The sequence below is a fragment of the Mauremys reevesii genome, linkage group 6 (genome assembly GCF_016161935.1).
Source record: "Mauremys reevesii isolate NIE-2019 linkage group 6, ASM1616193v1, whole genome shotgun sequence".
Lineage (NCBI taxonomy): Eukaryota > Metazoa > Chordata > Testudines > Geoemydidae > Mauremys > Mauremys reevesii.
Genome location: NC_052628.1, coordinates 79,564,129 through 79,587,772, shown reverse-complemented (window position 1 = coordinate 79,587,772; position 23,644 = coordinate 79,564,129). Strand labels below are relative to the sequence as shown.

At 39.7% G+C, this 23,644-nt stretch overlaps 1 protein-coding gene and 2 long non-coding RNA genes across 3 annotated transcripts; all 3 read left to right on the top strand.

Moving 5' to 3' along the window:
- The first annotated feature begins 548 nt into the window (after positions 1–548).
- LOC120407388 (salivary glue protein Sgs-3-like) lies at positions 549–6,126 on the top strand. Its single transcript, XM_039542986.1, has 4 exons — positions 549–666; positions 2,092–2,122; positions 2,790–2,921; positions 5,776–6,126. The coding sequence occupies exons 3-4, from the start codon at positions 2,792–2,794 to the stop codon at positions 6,015–6,017; spliced, it is 372 nt and encodes a 123-aa protein (XP_039398920.1). The 5' UTR covers positions 549–666; positions 2,092–2,122; positions 2,790–2,791; the 3' UTR covers positions 6,018–6,126.
- A 2,572-nt stretch (positions 6,127–8,698) lies between these two features.
- Positions 8,699–12,706, top strand: LOC120407390. The gene is made up of 3 exons (XR_005599933.1): positions 8,699–10,652; positions 12,096–12,235; positions 12,690–12,706. It is a non-coding gene; the product is annotated as an uncharacterized LOC120407390 (long non-coding RNA).
- On the top strand, positions 12,706–16,000 carry LOC120407391. Its single transcript, XR_005599934.1, has 3 exons — positions 12,706–12,849; positions 14,056–14,417; positions 15,867–16,000. It is a non-coding gene; the product is annotated as an uncharacterized LOC120407391 (long non-coding RNA).
- Positions 16,001–23,644: the final 7,644 nt, after the last annotated feature.

The following is a 23,644-nucleotide window of genomic DNA, read 5'->3' as shown; positions in this document are numbered from 1 at the left end:
TCAAGCTAGTGCACTAAAAATAGCAGGATTGATGTTGCAGCATGGGCAGCGGCACTGGCTAGCTGTCCAAGCTTGGACTCAGGGGTTTGAGTAGCCTTGTTCTCAGATGGCCAGCCTGTGATGCGGCCTATGTCACACTGCTATTTCTAGCAGGCTAGCTTGAGCAGAGCTAGCTCATGTCTTCTATCTGGGCTCCCAGCTGCAGTGTCCCAAGAGACACTAGAAAAGGAGAATTGAAAAAATCTTTCCAGGAGGTGTGTTTAACTTTACAGAGATGCCTAGTACTCAAAATTTGGGGCACACCATCAAGTATTTGGAAAGGAGCAGCAAGGGTACTGCTGGTTCCTAACACCAAGAGAGCTGGGTCTTAAGATGGGAGGGAAAGAGTTTTCATCCAATCTCTCTCCCTCTAATGGTGGGAGTTTGCGTATTATCACTAAAGAGGGAAGAGAGCCCTGTGCCACTCTGAGATGATTTACTACCACAAAATGGGGTGAGAAAAGGGCAGGCTACATTGTCATGCATATCTCTTTTTCCTTTTTGGTGGTGGCAAACGCGCACCTCAAAGACCTTGTAAGGTCTTGCACAGGAGAGAGGAGACCCCAACATGTTAAAAGTTGTGAGCAAGGTTCTGACAAACATCTGAACTTGTGGGTGCTTTTCCAGGTCAGACATTTAAACCTTGAACTACTAGTAGGCGAATTCAGGTGTTTAATTGTGTACCTATATGGTTACCTCTATTTTTTTTAAAAAATTCAAGTAAGGCTAAACTGGAAGTGCCTCTGTCTTGGGCATTCTTAAACAATGGAGCCTGGAGTCATTGGCAGTGCTGCCAAATGTTGTGACTTCATCACAATTCTTGTGATATATGGCATTTTTCTTAAAGTCCTAGCTGCTGCAAGTAAGAGACTGCATGAGAAAATTAGCTTCTTTTTTTTTTAAAGTAAGTTTCCAGCTCTCATGGTTGTGGAGAAAAGTTTGAAAATATGAAGCAAATTCACCTTAAAGGCTCAGAAATCAGAAGGCAAATTGAATGCATCCAATATTATTTTTTTAAAAATCATATGGGGGGGGAGGGCAGGAGGTGCTGACCCATGATTTTTGAACATGGGGTTGGGGCTGCCCATGAAACATTGGGGTGGCCTGGACAATGTTCTGGTGAGGCATGAAACTGTTGACTGGGTTATTTACAATGTTGAAAATAGGAAAATGCAAATCATTGGAAGAGCTTTTCTGTTCTTGCTACAGCTAAGGTTGTTTTTTGCATCCAGCAGGGCTGCAGGGACTGAGCAGGGTTTCCTTTGCAAGGACCATTCCCAGCCACTGGTACTTGTATGGAGAATTAGAAAATTCACTCTCTTCCTCTGGTGTCAGTGTTCACTCAGCTGGTGCTCAGCTAGTGTGATGTTACCAGGGAGTAAGAGGTAGCAGCACTAGCTACCTCTGGGTCTTGCCACCAGGATTTAGGGGAGAGAAAAGTGAGGGAAGGAGCTCACAGATGGACAGGCTGAGGGAACAGTCAGAACTGGTTCAAGGGGGAACCAGCTGGGGACAGAGCTCAAGGGGAAACAGGCTGGGGAGTGATTTGGGGGTTCAAATGGGAAACAGGGATGGAATGACCAAAGCTGTCCCTTGATATGTCCCCCAAACACTCCCCAGGGTCCCAGGTTCCCACCGCTCCCTCACCCAAGCTTCCTTGACTGCCTCCCTTACTCTGCTCTCCCAACCCTACTCGTCTTCTGCTGGTGTCAGAATGAGACTCTTGCCTCACTGGTGGGGGATCTGTGGAGGAAAAATCTGTGTGTGAGAAAGTGTGTTTGTGATCTGGGAGGTCAAACTTGTGCTCTGAATTATGCAGAGCAGGGACTTGAACCTGGATCTCCCAAATCCCAGGCCAGCTTGCTAACCACTGAGTTGTCTCACTCTCAGTTTAGCCAGAAATGACTTCCCAATGAAATTTTTCTCTAGCCAATATTTTTCTTCAAAACATTTCAATTTCCACAAAAAGGCTGTTTTCAATAGAAAAAGGTTCAACTAGCTCTAGTTAGTACCCTATCTTAAATCTAAACTACTTTTCTCTTTATATTATAGATCCTTGTAGCTCCTTATTACTTGGCTTCTGGTAAGATTGTGTTCCAATTTTAAACTCCAAGTTTGAACAAAACCACATTTTGTTCTACTTAAGATATTTGTACTGTTTTACATAATACAACTGTGTAGGCAATGTAATCATACACACAACACATCAACGCCTCACGTGGAATGCAGAGTTATCCCATATTCAGTGCAATATCACCTGACATCAACTGACTGAAAAAAGGGTGACTCCTCCAAAGAGAACATATCACCAGGTACTGATCCCCAAATTTCCTGAACTGGAATACAATATGTAGTAAAACATTAGGTGACCTAGCATGGAGCTCGCTTTCAGTAGATTTGAACCTGGCAGAAAAGTTGTGAAACCTCACCCAGAATTCAATGTGACTTTAGACAGACAACATCAGCCTGCACAAAACACATGATATTTTACTGAATACAACACTCAGCATTATTACCATATGTATACATATGTAACATTATATTAGCTGACACTAGAAACTGATGTCACCTCACACAAGCCAGTGTCACAGAACGCACTGTTGTCTGGCATAAAATATGATGTGACTTGTCACTGTGGTCACTGAACATGTTTCATGGACACAGGAAACAAAAGTGAGCACAGACTTCTGGTAAATTTTTTCTTTCTTTCATAAACAGTCTTGTCATCATAATTCATTTATTTTTTTCAGTAATGTGTCTAAAATCAGTAAGCACTGTGTCATTCTGGAGTCAGGGAGCCTGCATGTGTACGCTGGTTATGCTATCAACACTGAGCACAGGAATTGCGTTGCTTTGGTGTTGTGCCTTCCTTCTTCCCACATGTATGTGAGTGTGACATATTAACACTGAATAATACTGTAGGAGATTTTCAGTGGTGTGCCTGTTTACTGCACTTGCAGTATATCTGCTATGATACTAGCAATAGCAGAGGCTCACTCTTTCTGTCCCTGCTGTTGATGGGTCAGGTTTGTCAGTAGCTCTGTGGCATGGGGGGATTAGCATAGCAGCACTTTTGACAGTACAACAGTTAGTTCATTACCTACTTGGGGTAAGCTTTTCCTTTCAAAGGTTTAGAGGTTATTTACTCTTTTATTTTGTTGACAGATTTCTGGGTTTCAGAGGCAAACAGTGTATTCCATTTCATAGACTGATAAAGCTATGGGCCAGAAGAAATAATTGTGATCATCTAGTCCAGTGGTTTTCAAACTACAGGTCGCAACCCAGTACTGGGTCGCAGAATTTAAGGCAGTAGGTCACGATGGCTCTGGTCAGACCAGGCTGTTAAAAGTCCTGTCAGCGGTGCAGCCTGGCTAAAGCAGGCTAGTCCCTACCTGTTCTGACAGCGCGCTGCTCCCCGAAAGTGGCCAGCAGTAGGCCTGACTCATAGGCAGTGGGCCCACAGGGCTCTGTGCACTGTCCCTGCCCCAGCACTGGCTCCACACTCCCACTGGCCAGGAACCGGCAAATGGAAGCTGAGGGAGTGGTACCTGTGGGTGAGAGCTGCACGGAGCTGCTTGTGTGCCTCCGCCTAGGAGCCAGACCTGCTGCTGACCACTTCTGGGGTGCAGCACAGTCCGTGGTGTCAGGACAGGCAGGAAGCCTGCCTTAGCACCCGTGCTGCACTGCTGACTGGGAGCCACCTGAGGTAAGCCTGTGCCCTAAGCCCCCCCTCCCCCAACCCAGAGTCCCTTCCTGCACCCCAAACCCCTCATCCCTGGCCCCACCCCAGGGCCTTCACCCCCCCAGCCAGAGCCCTGACCCCTTCCTGCACCCCAACCCCAGCCCAGAGCCCCCTCCCATACCCTGAACCCCTCATACCCAGCCCCACCCCACAGCCCTCACCCCTACACCCCAACCTTCTGCCCCAGTCCTGAGCCCCTCCGACACCCCAAACCCTTCATCCCCATCTCTGTTGGCTTCTGAGAATCAACAATTTTCTTCAACTGGGTTGCCAGAAAAAAGTTTGAAAACCACTGATCTAGTCTGACTTCCTCCATTACAGGCCATACAACCTCACCCAATAATTTCTCCATGAATCCACATCTTTTGTTTGGGCTATAATATATCTTTAAAAAATATCCAGTTATGTACTCCCCTGTATTTTAACATTGTGATTAGAATCTTAATAGAATCTTTTGAATGAACTTAATAGAATCTTTTCTACTCTTACTGAGCACTAGATAACTCAAGGAGAATTCCTGTTACCAGTTAGCTAAACTCCTTTGTTTCAAGAACCAGTAACTGAACTGGAAAACTTAGTTACTACAGTCCATTTTTGTATTAGGGTTCCATCCATACATAATTTAGAAAAGATTAATAAAAGTGTAACAGGTGATTTAATAAATCGATTTTCATAGATTGCTGTAGAGTCCAACAGTTCAATAGGTTGTTTATAACTATAGATTGTAACCATCTATTAAAGCTTCTATTTATGTGTTTACAATCATATAGAACATATACTGTTCATGTCTGTAATCTGATTATAACATTCATTGACCAGCTAGTAACCTTTACAAACCATTAATGAAAAGAAACTTAATATAAAATAAGAGCATCACAAAAGCACTTGTTTCCTTCAGAACTTCAGGAAATTTGTGGGGTGGGGGGGGTTCTTGGAATCACAGTTATAATAATCACTAAATTCTACATATGAAACCCAACAAAAATGTTTAAGGAGACTGAAACATTTATCAGTTTCTTAATCATTCAAGAATTTTAGGGGGAGATTTTAAAAAGTGTGTAGAGGGTTTAGGAGTATAAGTCCTATTTAAGATCAGTGGCACTTGTGTTCCTAAATCCCTTGCGTGCTTTTGAAAATGCCCCATTTAACATATTTATGAACAATAACATTTTGTTTCAGCTTTTCAAGAATTCACCTAATCAGTTTTGATCAGGTGGTTCTGAAACACCTTCATGATAAAGTATTATTTTTTATTTCACTTTCTTCAAGAAGAATTTTTAACAGCAATAGAATGTTAATGTAGATTCTGGAAAAAATGTCCATTCTTAAATTATATAATGTTTTCCCTTTTATGTTTGCATTGCCACCCTCCCTGGAATGGGATAATCCCACATAAAATTACAACAGCATTTGATTCCTCCTGGAAAAGTCCTACCGAATTTAATAAAGAAGGAGAGCTTTTCTTTGGTTATCTTTTTGAATTATCCTATAAAATGTAATTGAAAATCAAATTGCTGCCATGGAATTCTTTCAGCTAGTTTAAATAATAATAAACCTCTCTATAACAGATGTAATCTATTAAACCATATAGATTTCAGAGTGATCTCAATAGAGCCCTATTGGTTTAATCTCTCAAAGTGAATGTCTACACTTCAGGTTGGAGGTGTAATTCCCAGATTGAGGAGACATACCTGCACTAGTGCTGATTGAGCTGGCATGCTATAAATAGAGTGTAACCACAGTGGTGCAAACGGCCCTGAGTGTGTGCCTAACATCTTGGATGGATACATACTTGGGGCGGCTAGCCCCTCTACAGCAGTGGCTATGCTCTTTAGCAAGCTATCTCCCCAAGCTGTAAATTACACCTTCATACATACCTTAAGAATGAGTGGTCTTCCTAGAGTAGGACAGTGCTCTGTAAAGGTTTGTCTGATCCTGTACGTTATGTCATCTTAAAATTTACTATTTTAAAAAAATTCATTTAATTTCTCCAGCTGCCATCACCTGCGTAGCTGGCAATACCATTGCCACACCCGCCGGCACCACCACAGCCACTAAGCCTACTACAACTGGGGCCACCACTACAGCTCCCACCACTGGCAATTCACAAGACACAACTGCAAGAGTTATCAAGATCAGGACAGCAGCCATCCCTACTGCCACAGCCACCACTATCAGTCCTTCCAGAGCTGCCACTATTACCACAGTAATCACCAGAAGGACAAACAAAGCCTAAGCAGGAAGTGAATGATTAAAAGCTCCCATACATACATGCCCTCCCTGATGCATGCAATTTAATTTTAAGGTTCTTTAATGAATATAAATTTCTGTGCGCATTTCATTAACTTTTGTCTCTTCCTCTCTTTGAAATTCAAGCTAAGCAAAAAAATCTTCATCAAGAAAGGTTTTAATGACATCTTTTCAGTTACTAAGGCAATCTAAATGTTTTAGTGGTGACCCATTGTATGTCCATTAAAGAAAGAAGGGAGAAATTGAGAACCCAGGGCACTGATTGCACTGCATTTTTTCACAGCATCTGCATTGCGATAACCTTTTATAGAACAATTTTATTCCCAATCCAGAATAACCCACTTGCATCACTGTGGCATGCTGTCCCCTTTCCAAGGTATAGGAACATTAGATTTTCTATGGCTCCTTTTATCTGTTTCACAATATGGTCTTCTAAGACTTCTTTATCCACACAATCACGTCCCTTGATGTCACCACTTCCTTCTGTACATCCTGTTCTTTACACCAAGCTCCCCTTCCCAATGGATTGAGATCTTCCCAGCATCCTTTTACTCTACCAGCCCCATCAGGGCTTCCTCAGCAGATTCTGTGAATTAATTTCCTTCTTTTTCACAGCCCATCCACTCCGACTTCACAAGCTGCCTAATGCCAGGCAGTGTGAGCAGGGTGCTAATTGGTTTGCTCAACAGTAGATCCCAGGATTTGCTAAAACTAAGCAGTGCTTTCACTAGCCGTGGCATTAATCTTTCACTGACCTGTGCACTGTGGCCATCACCAAAACTGCCCCAGCCATAGCTATTTTGGCCATTGTCATCTCTGCCAACTTAGTGATGGGTACTGTCATGTATACTACCTTTTCCTTGTAGTAGCAGTTCATATAAGGTGTTCATGTATGTATCCTTTTTTTAAAATGGTGCTTTGTGCTCCTGGCACCAGACTGTGAGCTGCAGGGCAGACAGCTTGGCATAGTTTATGAAGGGGGTGTGGTCAAAGATGCCTTTTGTGTCCTGCCATTCTTCATCTAGCTCAGGTGCTGGCTGGTTCCTCAGCATAGATTAGAGCAGGCTGAAGGATACAGCAGACTGCAATGGCTGCCAGTGACCCCCAGAATATTAAATGTATAACACTTCCAAGTGGGTGCTTCCCCACAATCCCCACTGCCAGCTTTTAAGAGTTTCCAAGCCTCTGAGTAGTTCAAACCTGTTTTTTTTTTTTTTCAGGCCTGTAGTCTGATGGTCACTGGTTTAAAAAGATATGCAAAAAATAACTCTGCAAAGGTCCTAGTTTCCTGCAGCACATCAGATTTTTCAAAGGTTTCAGTGTGTCACTACATAACAAGATGTCTCACGGGTTTGTATTAGGAGAGTTCCTCCATTATCTCCTTCTAATAACTGTCAACATCAAATGGGATATTAAATAATAAAGTGAGACAAACAACGGGCTTGTTTAACAAAATATAGAACACGTTTAGATACTGTACTCTACCTTATCTTTCAAATGAAAGTTCACCAAACAAGCAAAGTCTTTTAAAATCTGCATACTTATAACTGAAACTCAAAGTTGGGATGAAATTAATTAGAAACCAAACAAACAAAAAATGGACATGAATAAACTGATAAATCTCCTTTTGAGGTTTATTTAGGTTTATACAGGAAAATCATCTAATTTTTTCTCTTTTCTTTTACAGTTTTTTAACTCAGTTGTTATTAACCCTGTTTTAAGTTGTTTTTCCTGCATGTAATGAGATTTTTTTTTTACATTGTTTCAGTTGGTGACACAAGTGTTGAAGTAATTCAACTTAAATTAGTTTCATTCAGTACTCCTAGGATCACAGGACCAGATCCCATTTTTCTTGCTAACATCTTACTCCAGCCTGGTAGAGTAAGTTACTCAATTGTAAGCTTCTTGGGGCAGGAACTGTCCTTTTGTTCGGTGTTTGTACAGCATCTAGTACAGTAGCGTCCTGGTCCATGACTAGGTGCTGTGGCAATACAAATAATAAATGACAATAGTAGCAAATGTTCATAAGGGTATCGGCATCTTGTTCTATTTTGGCTACATTTTAGCAAACCCCTACTGACTGAAAACTATGAGTGTGTGTGTGTTTTAAATATGAATAGTATCTTTAAATAAATTATTTTAGCTGGAATTACCAGCAGTTTGTTTGTAAGAAAAATGTACTTTTATTATGGAATAACATACTTTTAAAAGAGTTTATGCAGGACTTTTAAAAGAGTTTATGGAGGTGCTTAATTCTGCTATCCTAGTGTAAATCCATTTAGCCAGGATGCAATAACTCATCCAAAATTTCACCAGCAGTTTCAACCATAGCAGTTATTCTTCACTTATACAACAGTTATTGTAGAGTAATGTAGCTGCAGCAGAGTGGCTGATGTGGGTGATCATGGGTTTCAGCATTTCAAACGTACCCCATGTAACATAAGTATGACAAATTCAACCTTCCAAGCATAGAGGCTGATGCCAGCTCTTGCCCAGGCTGCAGGCATTAGCTAAGAACTGACACAAAGCTGGAGACCAGACCAGGTCAACTGTATATTAGTTTTGCTCAAAATAGGTACTAGTCTTATAAGAATGTATTAGTGTTTAGACTCTATGAAATGCTTGTAAGTTGCTGCATGTATTAATCTCACTTGTAATGTCTGTATTACATGCTAGGAGAAAATATGTAAGTTTTGCTTTATAACTTTGAAAATGTTTGCTCTGAACTTGTGAACTCGGGGACTGGAATCATCCCCTCCAATCATCCAGAAGGACTGTCAAAATCAGATGGACCTTCAAGGATCAGTGCAATACAAAGGGTTGGTTAATGGCCCTATCACACCCCTGAAGGAGCATGGGCTAGTCTACACTAGAAGCACTACAGTGGCGCAGCTGCATGGCTATAGCGCGTCTGGTGAAGGATACTCTTTGCCGACGGGGGAAAGCTCTCCCGTTAGCATAATAAAGCCATCTTCCCGAGAGGTGGTAGCTATTTTGGTGGGAGAAGCTCTCCAATTGACATTACACTGTCCATACTAGCATTTAGGTTGCTGTAACTTATGTTTCTTGGAGGGGTGGATGGCTTATTCACACCCCTGAGCATGACCTAAGTTATCCTGATATAACCTGTAGTGTAGGCAAACCCTAGGTGCAGAAGGCCTTATCCCATCCCTTTGAATGCTAGAAGAGGGAAATAAGCATAGTTGATTTGAAAATTTTTCTTTTTGGCTGTTTGAACTCTGAAGGGCCAGAGACTCAGCCAGAGATCCCCAGGGGTGCCTCCTGGGTCTGCCTTGAAAGACACTTTGAATTGACATTTCTACAACACCGTCACTTTAGGTGGTAACTCGTTTGTGTGCAACTGTTTGCTTGCTTTAACCTGTAAATAACTTATTCCTTTTCCCTAGTTACATAGTGTATTACAGGATTGGCTACAGGTGTTGTCTTTGCTATAAGATCTAGGGTACCACCAGCTGATCTGGGGTAAGTGACTGGTCTCAGCGTGACAGGTGTCGTATGAATTTCCTGCTTCATTTTCACTCCTGGAAGGGATGGAAGAAGAAAGTGATTTCCAGGGGTGCTGGAACAATTTGTACAATGCTTAGAGCCGTTGAACTAAAAGGAATTTCTACTTTGATGCTGCTATCATGTTTTAAAATACATGACATGATCAGACATAACAAGGAATCCAGTCGGTTTAGTTGATCCTGTCAAGCAATCCATACGTATGGTATCCCAGAAGCTCTACAGGAAAGAGTGTTCAAAGAAAGAATATAAAAAATATAGTGGTAATATAGAGATATTTGGTTTCTGGAGGGGTTGAGGACCCATAGATCTAGTTTTTGAGTTGGGATGAAGGGACGGAAGGTTTTCAACTCTGCATAGTTTGGCAAACTTTGAAATTAATTTGAGAAGTTTTGTAGAGCTGGATGAATACCCTGGAATTTGAATTTTGCAAACCACCAGGTCATCCCTTTACCAAAAAACAAGCAAAACCACTCTTTCAATTCCTCTTTCCTTGATCAAGAAACCACCAAACCCCATTCTAATTCTCTTCCAGTTCTGACTCTAACCTAAACCTTTCACATACATATATTAAATTCATTTGGAATACCCTGGCCTGGAAAATAAGAGAGACTATAAATGTCCACAGACAGACAGAAAAAGTCAGCAGTATCCTCGGATTTGCATATGACTTTTGAAAAAGATTTAGCTAAACATTAGAAGGGATTTGAGTGAGGTATTCAAAGTTATCAAGTGTTTAGTGAAAACTTACCATTCTCTCTGTTTCACAAATTAATAAAGTGAAAAGAAGGGATACCTTTGTTTTATATCCTTAGCAGAAATGGGTAGAGAATTCCATCAGTTTCATTTTATTGTTAATATGGCATCATGTTAAAGATCTGGATTAATAAATATGAACTATTGTCTAAGAATTTGTCAGTGACAGTTACCTAAAATTTATGCATTTAATTTTCTTATTGCAGCAAAACTTCACTAGGAAAACCTCAACAGTTCTGTGTTTAGAAAGCCACTATTTGGCAAGCTCCATGAATCCCAGTTACAATGGGTCACTTTAATCAACGTCGCTCTGACACTCGTATGTTTATTAGAGGAGAAGGTGATTATAATATTGTCTGTCATTTTTCTATAAAAAGCCATTACAAAATACTCAGGGCTGTTTACCTTACTAAGTTTTAATAAGCACTGACAGTAAATACAGAAATGAAAACAATGGCAGCTGAACTATAGTTCATCTTATAATCTTTCTTAGTTTTATTAATTAAGCTAGATAAAGCAGTATAGTACATCGCATACCTCCAAGAGGATGAGAAAATAAACACAAGACCACCCCTATTTACTGAAAGCTTTCAGAGTTCATAAAAACAAAGTGACACTCCTGAGGGAATTCTACACCAAAAAATAAAAAATTCTGCATCAAAACGTTAAAAATTCTGCAAAATTCTACAAGTTTTATGTGTCAAATAAATGTGGAGACTCCAGCATGGCAGTGGGGAGCACAGGCCACTGGCTGCCCAGAGGTGGGAGATCACCCTGCAGCCTCCCCTGCCCCCCTCCAGGAACACTGACTCAGCAGTGAGGCTGCATCTGACCCTGACACAGCCCAAGTAATGGGCTTGCTCCCAGAAACACCCCAGGGCACTGCCCCTCCGTGCCAGGCACACCAGGGCAGGCAGGCTCACCCAAACAGGATACAAGTGTGGAAGGGCTCAGTGTGGGTGGATCCAGGTGTGAGGTGAGAGGGTTCTGTGTGGGGCAATCTGGATGCAGAGAGCTCAGTGCGGGGGGGTTCAGATGCAGGGGGATCTGGGTGAACAGAGGCTTGTTGGGGGTATTTTAAAACATGATAGCAGCATCAAAGTAGAAATTCCTTTTCTAAATTAAACCACAGATTTCTCTGCTGTGGTATTAGGAAAGTTCTTCTTATCTAACCTTCTAAAGGTCCAAAAATTAAAAAACAAAGTTCTCCCTTCAATCCTGACTTCATATGGGATCCAATACTGCTCTCATCAAAGTTAATGGGAGCTGGATCAGGCCCACAAAGATCACTGGATGGAACTTTTCAAGAAAGCACGACTGGTCCTTAAATTTATCGTTTAGCCCTAGGACACGGAGATCTTAACTGTAGCTTTTGTCAGAATAAATTTTAAAAAAGAAAGTTTCCAGGCCTTCACCACTCATTTATTGTGTTCTTAATTAATATAGCAGTGACACAGTAAATTGTATACCTGCTGAGGTATCCCTACTGCAGCAGCATGGGCAGTAACATGCTATTTTTGTTGTAATACCTTCCAATGGAAGTGAAATGGTCTCTCATCACAGAAACTCAAGGATATTAGTGTTTAAAAAGTGGCTAATAATCATGCCGAGAGCACGAGTGAGAAATAATTTTCAGAGCTTTTCATCTTAAGTGGAACAAACATCAGAAGGAGCTGTTGCTATTGAGGGAAGAGATATAAAAACATTGAGGGGATTCGATGTTTACTCTATTCTGTTTCTTAATTTGTTTTTTGGTGTCTTTTGCTGTATATTGGTGCTAAAGCAAAGGGGAATTCCCAGTCTGTTGCTGGAAGGCCTGGAACCAGTGAGCCATATGTTTCTGGACCATCTGGATCGTCTGATCGGACATCCTGGAGCCAGCACCTTGGAAATAATTTCTGATTATTCAAACTTTTTCTAGGGGTAAGATTTTGAAACTTTTGGAGGAAAAGGAAGGCAGGGTGATGGCTTATATTATTTAAGATAATTATCTGTAAATTTAGTAATTAATACTGAACATGTATTATAATTCAAGTCTGATATTTTATACTTTATCTTAATGTTTTCTGAAGACATAAAAATGTACCAATGGTCAGTTTAATTTTTTTAGTGCTGTTAATAAAGAATACAGTGTATTTTGTTTGTATTGTAATTTTGTAAATTATGATTTATATGTTAAGATTTTTGCAGTAAGAATATTAAAAAGCTGAGATTTTGTAGAAAACCATTGATTTAATCTCCATTCTAATTTAAATTATATAGGAGTGTTCTATAAGGATAGGCCTAGAAGTGAAAGGTTTGGTACCCTCTTATTATTCCTCTGAGCAAAATTCCATTCCCCTAGTTAGCTATTTTTAACTCTGTATTTTTGCTTAAGTACTATAGATGCAAAGGAAGCACAGATTAGCTGACAGCATTTATTCCCAGAAAGAAGAAAGAGGACAACAAGAAGGAAACAAAATAATTTACTCAGATGTCATCACAATAAGTTTAACAAAATAGACAGCAATTGATTTCATCTCAACTTCTTTATTACAGTAATTAATTTCTTTATTCACTATATATATTAATATTATGAAAAAATGAGCTTAATATGACTGCTTACTGATTAGTAGAGCTGCTCAGGAATCTTTTCTTGAAATGATTTTTTTCAACGGAAAATGCAGTTTTCACAAAATTTAGATTTCCCTAGGAAAAAGTTCACCTTTGCTGAGTTTTTGATTTATTCAACCTGAATAGCAATATTTCAGTTTGTTGAATTGACCTGAAACATTTTGGTTAGAACCAGTTCAACATTAAACTGCATCACCTCTTGGGAGTTGATGTTTGGGTATCTCATGCACCTATTCTCCCCTACTGCTTGGGCTCCCTGACTAGACTATATCTCCTAGGAGGCAATGCAGTCTACCCTCTGACCGACCCTTTTGGTGCATTGTGGGAGTCGTGACTCTCATAGCTTCATGGGAAATGTAAGGGAACCCATCCCTTAGGGAAAAATTGAGGCATGAGATACCCGAACTTCTTGTTCTGCAAAATAAAATTCTGTATTTCAACTTTTATCCCAATTTGGGATGAAAAAAAATCATAATATTGGAATTTCTTGCATGAGGGAAACTCTGATTTTCGTTTCAGAGTAGCAGTGTGTTAGTCTGTATCCACAAAAAGAACAGGAGTACTTGTGGCACCTTAGAGACTAACAAATTTATTTGAGCATAAGCTTTCGTGGGCTACAGCTCACTTCTTCGGATGCATAGAATGGAACACACAGAAAAACAAAACAAAACAAAACGAAAAACCTTTGAAGTGAGGTTTTATTTTTTTTTTCTCCTGCTGAGGATAGCTCATCTCAATTGATTGGACTCTTCCAGTTGGTATGCATACTTCCACCTTTTCATGTTCTCTGTATGTATAAATATCTCCTGTCTGTGTGTTCTGATTTTTGTTCAATTCTCACGCTTCTTATCAAACTGTCTGTACTGGGCTATCTTGATTATCACTTCAAAAGTTTTTTCTCTTACTTAATTGGCCTCTCAGAGTTGGTAAGACAAGTCCCACCTTTTCATGCTCTCTGTATGTGTATATATATCTCCTCACAATATGTTCCATTCTATGCATCTGAAGAAGTGGGCTGTAGCCCACGAAAGCTTATGCTCAAATAAATGTGTTAGTCTCTAAGGTGCCACAAGTACTCCTGTTCTGTTTGCAATTTAACATTTATTGATATTATTTTTCCTGTGTGACAGAGGTGGTGCTATTTCAGGAAGCTGCTGCTTACTGTGACAGGGTGCACTTGCTCTGTACTGGTACCGCAAGGGTTAACTCCACTCTCTGGGCAGAGGAGGCCATGCCCCATGACCCTGCTAGGCATGCTCTGGCTGTAGACTAGGTATAAAAGGGAGCAGCTCAGCTCATTCAAGGCTGACCACCGAGGACAGAGGATGCACGCTGCGAGTTCCAGCCCAGGAACTATAGAAGCCCCTGACAGCAGAAGCCAGAGATGCTGAGATGTGGAGGACACCCCAGGAGTGGTGGAGCAGTTGGGAGCCATACCGACTGAAGAGCCCAGATCCCTTGGAGACGCTGCAACCCCGGCATTAGAAACCGGGTAGGAAGTAGCTCCGGGAGACTAGATGGGGTGCCAAATGGGGTCAGATTCCCTGCTGACTGGAGGTGGGCATACTTGCCACTAGGTCATGCAGCCCCACAGAAGGGGCAGCCCTACTGACTCTGACCACTAGGCCACACTGCCCCGAGAGAAGGCGATCCTATTGACTCTGTCCATTGGGACACTCAGTCCTGAGAGTAGCCCTGAGAGAGGGCAGCCGTACTGACTTTTGCCGCGAGGCCTTACTGCCTGGCTGAGCCAGGTGGCCACACTGACTCTGAACACAAGGCAAAAACGCGGCCAAACTGGGAAGCCATATTGATTCAGGCCATTGGGTCCCACAGCCCTGTGGGAAGGGGCTGACACCCTGTCTCCAGCCATTAGGCCACACAACTTTGAAAGAGTGGGCAGCCATATTGACTTTTACCAGTAGTCCATACTACCCCCAAGACAAGGAGTAGTTGTAAGGCCGCGACCGTGGGGAAGTAATTACCCTTCCCCCACCCCAAGACAGGACAGGGCGCACTTGCCCCACGACAATTACATTAATATAACTTAGTGAAATAAATAGCAAGCTAAAATAATCTCTTAAAAGACCTACAAATACTCCAGAGATAGACAGACAACTTGGGCTAAATTCTGCTAACTCATATTGCATTGCTACATTGGTAAGAAGAGTCAGCTCTGTATATTTCCTTCCAAATTACTTGTGTCACCGTAGTAGGGGGAAACTGATTTTGGTGTTAACTAGAACCGGTCAGAAATTTTGACTTAACCATATTCCATAAGAATATGCAGTTCTGTTGAATGCTAACTGCTTCACAAAATTGGATTGATTTTGCCTGAATTTTGTTTTGAAAGGTAGCCAGAAAAATATTCAGACGATATCAAAACATGTATGCAGTGTAGTTGTAACCATCTTTGTCACAGGATATTAGAGAGACAAGGTAATATCTTTCACTGGACCAACTTCTGTTGCTGAAAGAGACAAGCTTTCAAGCTTCTTCAGGTCTGGGAAAGGTACTCCCAGCATCACAGCAAAAAACAGACACTGCATTTATGGCTTATTGTGACAATCTGTATCCTACTACCCCCCCCCTTTTGTTCTATGACTACAGGGATGGGCCACTTCACCATGAATGGCCCTTTACAATATATGCTATTTATCCTAACCCAGTGTTTCTCAAACTTGGGACGCCGCTTGTTTAGGGAAAGTATCTGATGGGCCGGGCCGGTTTGTTTATCTGCCGCGTGTGCAGGTCTGGCTGATCGCGGCTCCCACTGGCCATGGTTCGCTGCTCCAGCAGCTGGGAGCTGTGATTGGCCAGACCTGTGGACGTGGCAGGTAAAGAAACTGGCCCGGCCCACCAGGGGCTTTCCCTAAACAAGTGGTGTCCCAAGTTTGAAAAACACTGTCCTAAACAATCTGTTCCATCTTGCATTTTGCAGTGATGCTGGCTGTACCTTTCCCAGATCTGAAGAAGAGCTCTATGTGCCTTGAAAGCTTCTCTCTCTCACCAACAGATGTTGGTCCGATAAAAGATATTATCTCACCCGCTTTGTCTCTTTAATGGCAAAACACCTCATTCTCACATTTTTCAGAATGTAACGTTTTCTCTTTTCATTTTCAAATGACTTTCATTTTGAATTTTTTGACTGTTGTAAATATATTTTTGTAATATAATACAAAATAAAAGACAATCAAAATTAAATGGATGTTGGGGGGGATTTTTCCTTCATGGAGTATTTAAAACTTTTGGGTTTTGTTCTCAGTTGGAACAAAACCAAATTTCAGAATCCTTTGCAAATTGGAACTTCCATCATCTATATAGCTCTTGTCCTAATAATCTTTTCATTGTGCTATTGCTGTTTATCCATCATTTTCCCACCCCTGAGCTATCCCTTATCGTCTCTCTCTCTACATTTATCTCTTTAAGGTCTCATCATGAAATCTCTCTAAATCAAATCAATAAGGTTTGTTTAACCTGAACTCGCAAGGACCATAGGCCCTTCTTGAATTGATTAGAGTGAATGTTACTTCAGTCCCTAGAACTGAAATTGTAATGACAAGACTCTACTCCTATTTTAAAAAAATATAAGATCATTAAAAGGCAATATGGGCCCTGTACCTGAAAACACTTACTCATGTGAATAACTTTATGCATGTAAATAGTGTCACTGATTTTAATGATCAAAGGGGTAGCCGTGTTAGTCTGTATCCAGAAAAACAATGAGGAGTCCGGTGGCACCTTAAAGACCAACAGATTTATTTGAGCATAAGCTTTCGTGTGTAAAAAACCCACTTCTTCAGATGATTTTAATGAGTGCACTGAGTTTAATGGAGTTGTGCATGTGCTTAAGTTCAAAGTTTTAGATTAGTAAAATGATGGGAATGCCCATATTTTAAAGGACTTTGAGATCCCTAGGTGCTAGTACTAGGTGTTATCCGTCCACACTTCATGGATGTGATGGCACAGATACATTTGGTAATTTAATAGATTAATAGAGTAAGATTAATAGAGTAAGTCTACTGCAGATTCATGACTAGATCCCCGACCTCCTGATTCTTACTAGCAACATGAGAAAAGTCAATATTTGGGGACAAATGTTCTTATAACAATAACCAAGTTGAAAACCCATGGCATAACTTTAAGCAACCCAGTTTTAACAGAGTGAAAAACTTCTTTGTATCCACCCTTGTTAGAAACAATAGTGTATCAGTCAATAATTTCCATCACAAAACAAAATTTACCGTAAAAGGTTGAAAGATTAACTGACAGTTTGAATTAACAGAAATGGCATTTGCAGCCTACAGAAACCTAAAGAAAAAAAACCCAGCATGATAGCATTTCAGAATAGAAAAACATCACTATGGTAACACAATGTTTTCTCCAAGGGCTCTTTTCTCTAAGAAATGTTGTATGTGTGAGTACAACAAAATTGCTTGATCTCTTTATGTGTGTACAGGGTGAGTTCTAGGGGCAGACAAGCAGGGTAGCCATTTCTCCATCCTCCCACCACTGTGATTGTCCACTCAGGAGGGTGGGAAGAATGGTGTGTGTGTGTGTGATTGAGAGAGAGAAAGAGAGAGAGATTGATTAATTTGAACCATAACACCCTTAGCACATGTGGATGGCTTCAGAATTGTTCCCTAAATTTCTAATGAAATAAACATCAGAAGGGATTCCTTTTAAGCTTTCAAAGGGCCCATCCCATATAATCTTAAGAACTGTGGTCTTATTCTGGAAAGTGTATATAATCACTTCTTTCCTCTGGCTCAAGAGGACGGCTGTTGGTTGTAATCTAAATAGAGGGTGATTAAGGTTTTTTGCTTTTCTGGATAATGGTGGGGGGAAACTTGCTTATGAACATGGAAAAACTAACAGGACCACAACAATAAAGACATCCATCCAAAACATACCACTGGTTTCACTTATGCTGCAAAATGTGAGTTGAGCACTAATGGCATTAGGGTAAACACACAGTAACAAAACTGGAAAGTCAAAAACGAGTGGTTAATGACAATACAAAGAAGTGTTTTCTATATCCACATACACACAAAGCATGAATCTCTACGTATCTTTTTTTTACAGATATGTACCCACAAACATAGACAGCTAGATATTCTATCCCGGTGGGAATCTTATATTAATATAATCAGTTGATTAGAATACTTGGTAACAATGGTGCTTTGTCTTTCACAAAAATGTACAGTTAAATGGGAATTTGGCTAAGTCAATAGAAACTGACTATTTTAAGAATATTTTTCTGAACTGATCATCTATTAAAAAAATCAGCAAGACCAGATAATATGTGCTATAGGAGCTTTTACCAATAGGCATCCAAGAATGCTTAAGTAGCAATAAAAGGAACATTGGAACAACCATATTGGATCAGATCTGAGATCTGTCTAGTCTAGTATCCTCTGTCTGAAACTGGCCAGTACTAGGTGCTTCTGGAGGAAACAGTGTGGATTCATTTAAATCAAAGTAATTTAAATCACAGTATTAACTGAACTAATTGTTTCTGGTCACTATGTCCTTCAAGATTTTAGACCTAGTAGATCTCATCCTCTCACACCTAATCTCTGTTCATAGATTGGAAGAGATAAACAAGCTTCCCTGCTTTTTCAACTCCCAATAGGTTTCTTAGCTAGTCATTGAACTGAACTAATTGAATAAACTGAAATGAAGAAACTATTCTCTCCATAGCTGCAGAAGATGCTACTGCTGTTAAAAATTGTTTAGTACAAAAACTGTTTCTGGTTCCAGGTGCTTGACCAGTGACTTCCACTAGTTCAGTTGTTTCACTTTCTTTAAAATTTGGTAGCAAACATGTAATGCTTAATAACATTTTTATAGTTAATTTAAATTATTTTAATAAATTGTAAGTAGCTTATTCCTTAACATAGCTTGTCAATTACAAATTTAATTTTAATTAGGTTTATTTTATAAAGTAATTTTACAGAGGAGACTTTCCTGACAACTGGAAATAAGCTGTTGTTTAACTACCCTTGACTTGCATCCGAAGAAGTGGGTATTCACCCACGAAAGCTCATGCTGCAAAACGTCTGTTAGTCTATAAGGTGCCACAGGATTCTTTGTTGCTTTTACCTTTACTTGTAGGTATTCTTAACATACTGATATTCCAGAGGGTATCTGCATGAGTTGTATGGGATCTCCATCCATGGAAGAAGGTACTTCCAGGTGTAGTATCACAGCAGCCAATCAGAGTTTGCGAAACTGCAGGGATACATCACCTCTGGGGACAGTACTTCAGCCTTTGGGGACAGTACTTCAAGAAAGTATGTCAGAAACACATTTTGAAAGGGTGGTACCTTGGTAAAATGTATTCCCTCTGTACAGATCTAATACCCTGGTGTTTTTTGCATATGAAAGGTACTTTCAAGACAGTGTAGGGAGTCAGTATTCTGTATGATGATGGACGGATGAACACTGTTTCCATCGGTATTGAATGACTCTTAATTTGTAAAATTCAGTTCTGCCTAAATAAATTAGACTTTTTTTTAGAGTAAAAGTAACACCCAGATTGTCTCAGCCAGTGTCAGCACTCATTTGGCATTTCACAAATAACTAATAATAATGGATTGCCATTTAAGTCTCCAAAAACTTGAAATCCATGGCTGCGATGAAACACCCGGTAATTATGGAAATGTACTGGTCACTGTTTCATATTTAGCAATGTGAAATCCCTTCCACTATATAAGAACAGCACTTGTAAATATTCTACCTACTACTGGGGAGAGTTTTTAAAAGGGAATGTTGCTGGATTTCAAACACAAAAGCTACAATGTTGCCCACACAGTACCCTGTGGTTTCTGATACTTCATGGAAATACCAGTAAACAGGCAATCAATCTGCTTATAGTTAAATATAATTGGCTTTCCAAAAAAAAACAACATTTCTATGTGGCTTTTTTTGTAAAATACGCCCACAGCTAATCAAGCAATATTACAACCTAAGTGCCCTTATCTCAGTTCTATACTATAGTGGCTGTGAGTAGGTTGCATGTATAATTAACCATTTACTTTCTCAAGCAGCTGAATTATAAATCAGACTATTTTCATCATAATGTTTTTAGGATAAGAATAATTGTCATATGAGACTGTTTTCTCAGAGGATCACCTACTGTTCCTGACTTTCTTTCAGCAGTGGGTAAACTAGTTCACAACATGGGGGCAATCTTGCCAATTTTGGAGTTTGTGGTCCTGGGTCTCAGTCTTATTTTGTGATGTAGCATTGCATCATCTCCTGGTGATGGGACCTAGTAAAAGGAAGAGACTGGGAAAATAGAAGAAATGGATCTGAAAGGATTTCATGTCCTCAGAGAGACTTCTAGCATAGCCAGGTTAGCAATAGCATGTGAGTATGTGGCACTTGGAGCTGAGTGGAGTACATCCCAGGTGCTCATCACCAACATTCTTACAAACACTGTTATTTCGGATTGACCAGAATGGACGATCTTTACTGAGCTAAGAAAATGAATAAATGAAAAGTGAAAAAAGGGATTATTTTCTGAAAGATTGATTCCAATTTCCTGCTGTTTAGAAGATACACTTTGCATATATTTTGATATTTTATTTGTTTCGTATTATTTAAATCTTTCCTCCAGAGAGGAGGGGTAGCTAGCCACTGCAGTTTGATTTTCCTAGGGGAGCTAGTGATAGGACAGATCTTCCTTTATAGGAGAGAAGATAGAGAAATCCTGCCTGGGACACTTTTTTCTCTTCCTGTGTTAAGTGGTGCTGGTGGTGTTTATTCCGTGGCATAAACAAAAACATCACAGAAAGACAACTTCTGTATATAATACAGAAAACACAAAATGGGCCTCCTGCCAAACTTCTTTGTAATACAGCTGTGGTTATAACAAAATAAAATAATGTCTAAATTTCAGCAGGAAAGAAAATACTCATGTAAAAGTATGTCTATTGACAACAGGAATAAATCAGTGAAGAGAGGACATTAGCATTTACGTACGGTCACATTCCTGGGTCTTAGTTAAGATGAGTGTGCAGCCGGTCTATTATTAGTGCTGGTAGGAGATTTACTGAATTTTAATCCCCAAACAGCATTAGATTCTAGGAGCAAAAAGACTTGGAATTCAACTAATAGTGAAATATTTAATCCTCAGAATCAAAGTTGTAGTACTTTTGCTTTCTTTTTCCTTTCATCCAGTTAACAAGCACATTTGGACTTTGACACATTAACAGTATTACATTATCATTTATACTTTGCAGATCTATAATCTGTATTTGTTCTGATATTATGTGGAATGACTCCAGTTTTTGTTAGTTTGGTTTAGTTTTTGGTTTGGTCCAAGTTAAAAGGAACATTCCTAATGTGGTCATGGCAGTATTAGCCCATCCACTCATATCACTCTAAATCTGAACACAAAAATAATATTACTTGACCATGAAAATAATCAAAATGGAGGCTGATTGCAATTAATAGTAATTTGCCAGAGTACGTGATTAGAATTAATTTTCACTTGTGACTGATAATGTCCGCTTAATCACAAGACTATCTGGCATTTTAGGGTCAAAATTTAGGTTTGTACCTTGTGATTCTGGTCCATCACATGTTGCTGTTGTTGAGTCATAAATAACTTTTGCTACCAAAGTAGGCTACCTGTGAACTTTCTCCCTCACATTGACACACAGTATCAGAGTTGTATCACTACCTGCTAGCTTTTACAGGTTTTGTCTTTGTTGTTTTGGCTATTTCTGAGCCAGCATTCTGGAATTTAAAGCTAATTCCAGATTCATATGATGAAAATCCCAAAATCTGGATGTATTCAGATACAGGTCCTATTGTAAAAGTGGAAGCTAACTGTAAAATTCAGATCTCAATTTGAATTCCAAGTCCCTCTCCCTGACCTACCCCATAGCCCCCAACCTTCAAAATGTAAATATGTTCCAAGGTTTTGACTCTAGCTACTTTTAAAATTTTTATTTTCACTCTCAGGAAAATATATATTAATAGAGGAAGAACTTTATGAAGGGATGTCTTTCTCTTCCTTTCTTTGCATCCTTGTGTCCTTGCTGGAATGCTCTAAAAATCAAAACAGTGTTAGCTACATTTGTGAACTAGAAATAGTTATTAATAATACTTTGCCCTTATATAGTGCCTTTCAACCAATAATCTCAAGATATTTTACAAAGTAGGCAAGTAGTGCACGATCATTTCCATTTTAAAGACAGAGAAACTGAGGTACAGAGGTTAAGTGACTTGCTGAAGTTCTCTCAGTGAGTCAAATACAAGGACGAGAGAAGAATCCATAACTCCTCATTTCTAGTCCCATGCACTAACCACCAGAGCATACTATATCTCATTTTTAGTGAACTATATCTGCAAAATGACCTATCTCTACCCTGTTGTACCACAGAAGGGTATGTGTATACTACATAGGTGAAATTTACCCCACTGCAGAAGGGCAGCACCTACAAGGCCTATGTACTTCTTAAATCCTTCCTAAGCCCTTGTGATGGCCCTCTGCATGGAGCTATGTAGCTCCAAGGAACTACTCATGAGCGTAGTTACTCACATATATAAGTATTAGCAAGATCAGAGACTTTGTATAGAAAAACTGATGTTTTGCTAGATGTAGTAAGATTCTGTATGGTGCTCCTTGAATAGATATTTAAGGGATACCCCTGTGGTAGGTGTATATTTGTATATATGTTTGGCGATTATGTTGTCCTAACTCAGAGGCTAAAACAGCCTGGAGATGCAAGCAAGTTGCACTGCACATATGCTTTTCTCAGCTTTTTCAGGAAGCATTTGACAGCAAGGAAAGTTTTCTGATTGACATGAAAAGTGCTAAACAGCAGGTAGTGAAGGTAAATCTATTATTTTTTCAAAGTTGAATACAAGGTGAGCAATAAGAATGTAAGCAGGAATCTGGCATGGCTTTTACTTATTTATATAGAGTAGATGAAGATGGCATGCATGATAGCACTAAAAACAATTTGTAAGTCTTTTGCGTGAGGATAAGCTAGGGAAGTGAGCATCAGTGAAACAACAATAGAATAAAGAACAGGAAAGGTATAGATCATCTACCCATTGTACCTCGATCAGTGCATCCCAAATAAGGCCTAATGTAAGTAACTGCAGACTGTTGTAAAAGATAAAGGTTTGTAGAAAAATCTGCAGTCCTTTAATCCATTGCAAAGATACCGTGGAATTTAATATGGTTGGATTGTAGAATAAATAAATGGATTTTCTTATCTAATTATATTAAATATTACTGAGATTCAGATATGAAGGTTTGGCAACCACATAGCCTATTTTGGACATTGGAAGCAGCATTGCAGAAATAGAGAGTTTCACAGATTTAGTGGTTGAGGGAGTAGGGTATTGGAATAAAAAATAATTTTGTTGGCTGCCACTTATACACCAGCATAGACAAGAAATAGTGCTGTGTGGACACCACAAACTGAGCGTTATTCAACATCATTACTGAGCATTTATATAGTGCTTTGTATTTTCACTGTTCCAATATTAAATAAATAATCCTCACAATATGCCTGTGGGGTTGACAATATAAATAATAGAGCTGGCTGGAAAAATTGGAATAATTAAAAATTTTGATTAAAAACTATTTTCTTTTTATTCTGACAATTGTTTGGTTGTTTTCTAACCAGCTGTGTAGCTACTTGGATTTTTTTTTTTGAGAAATCTTTAAGCAGTTTTATTATATATTATTAT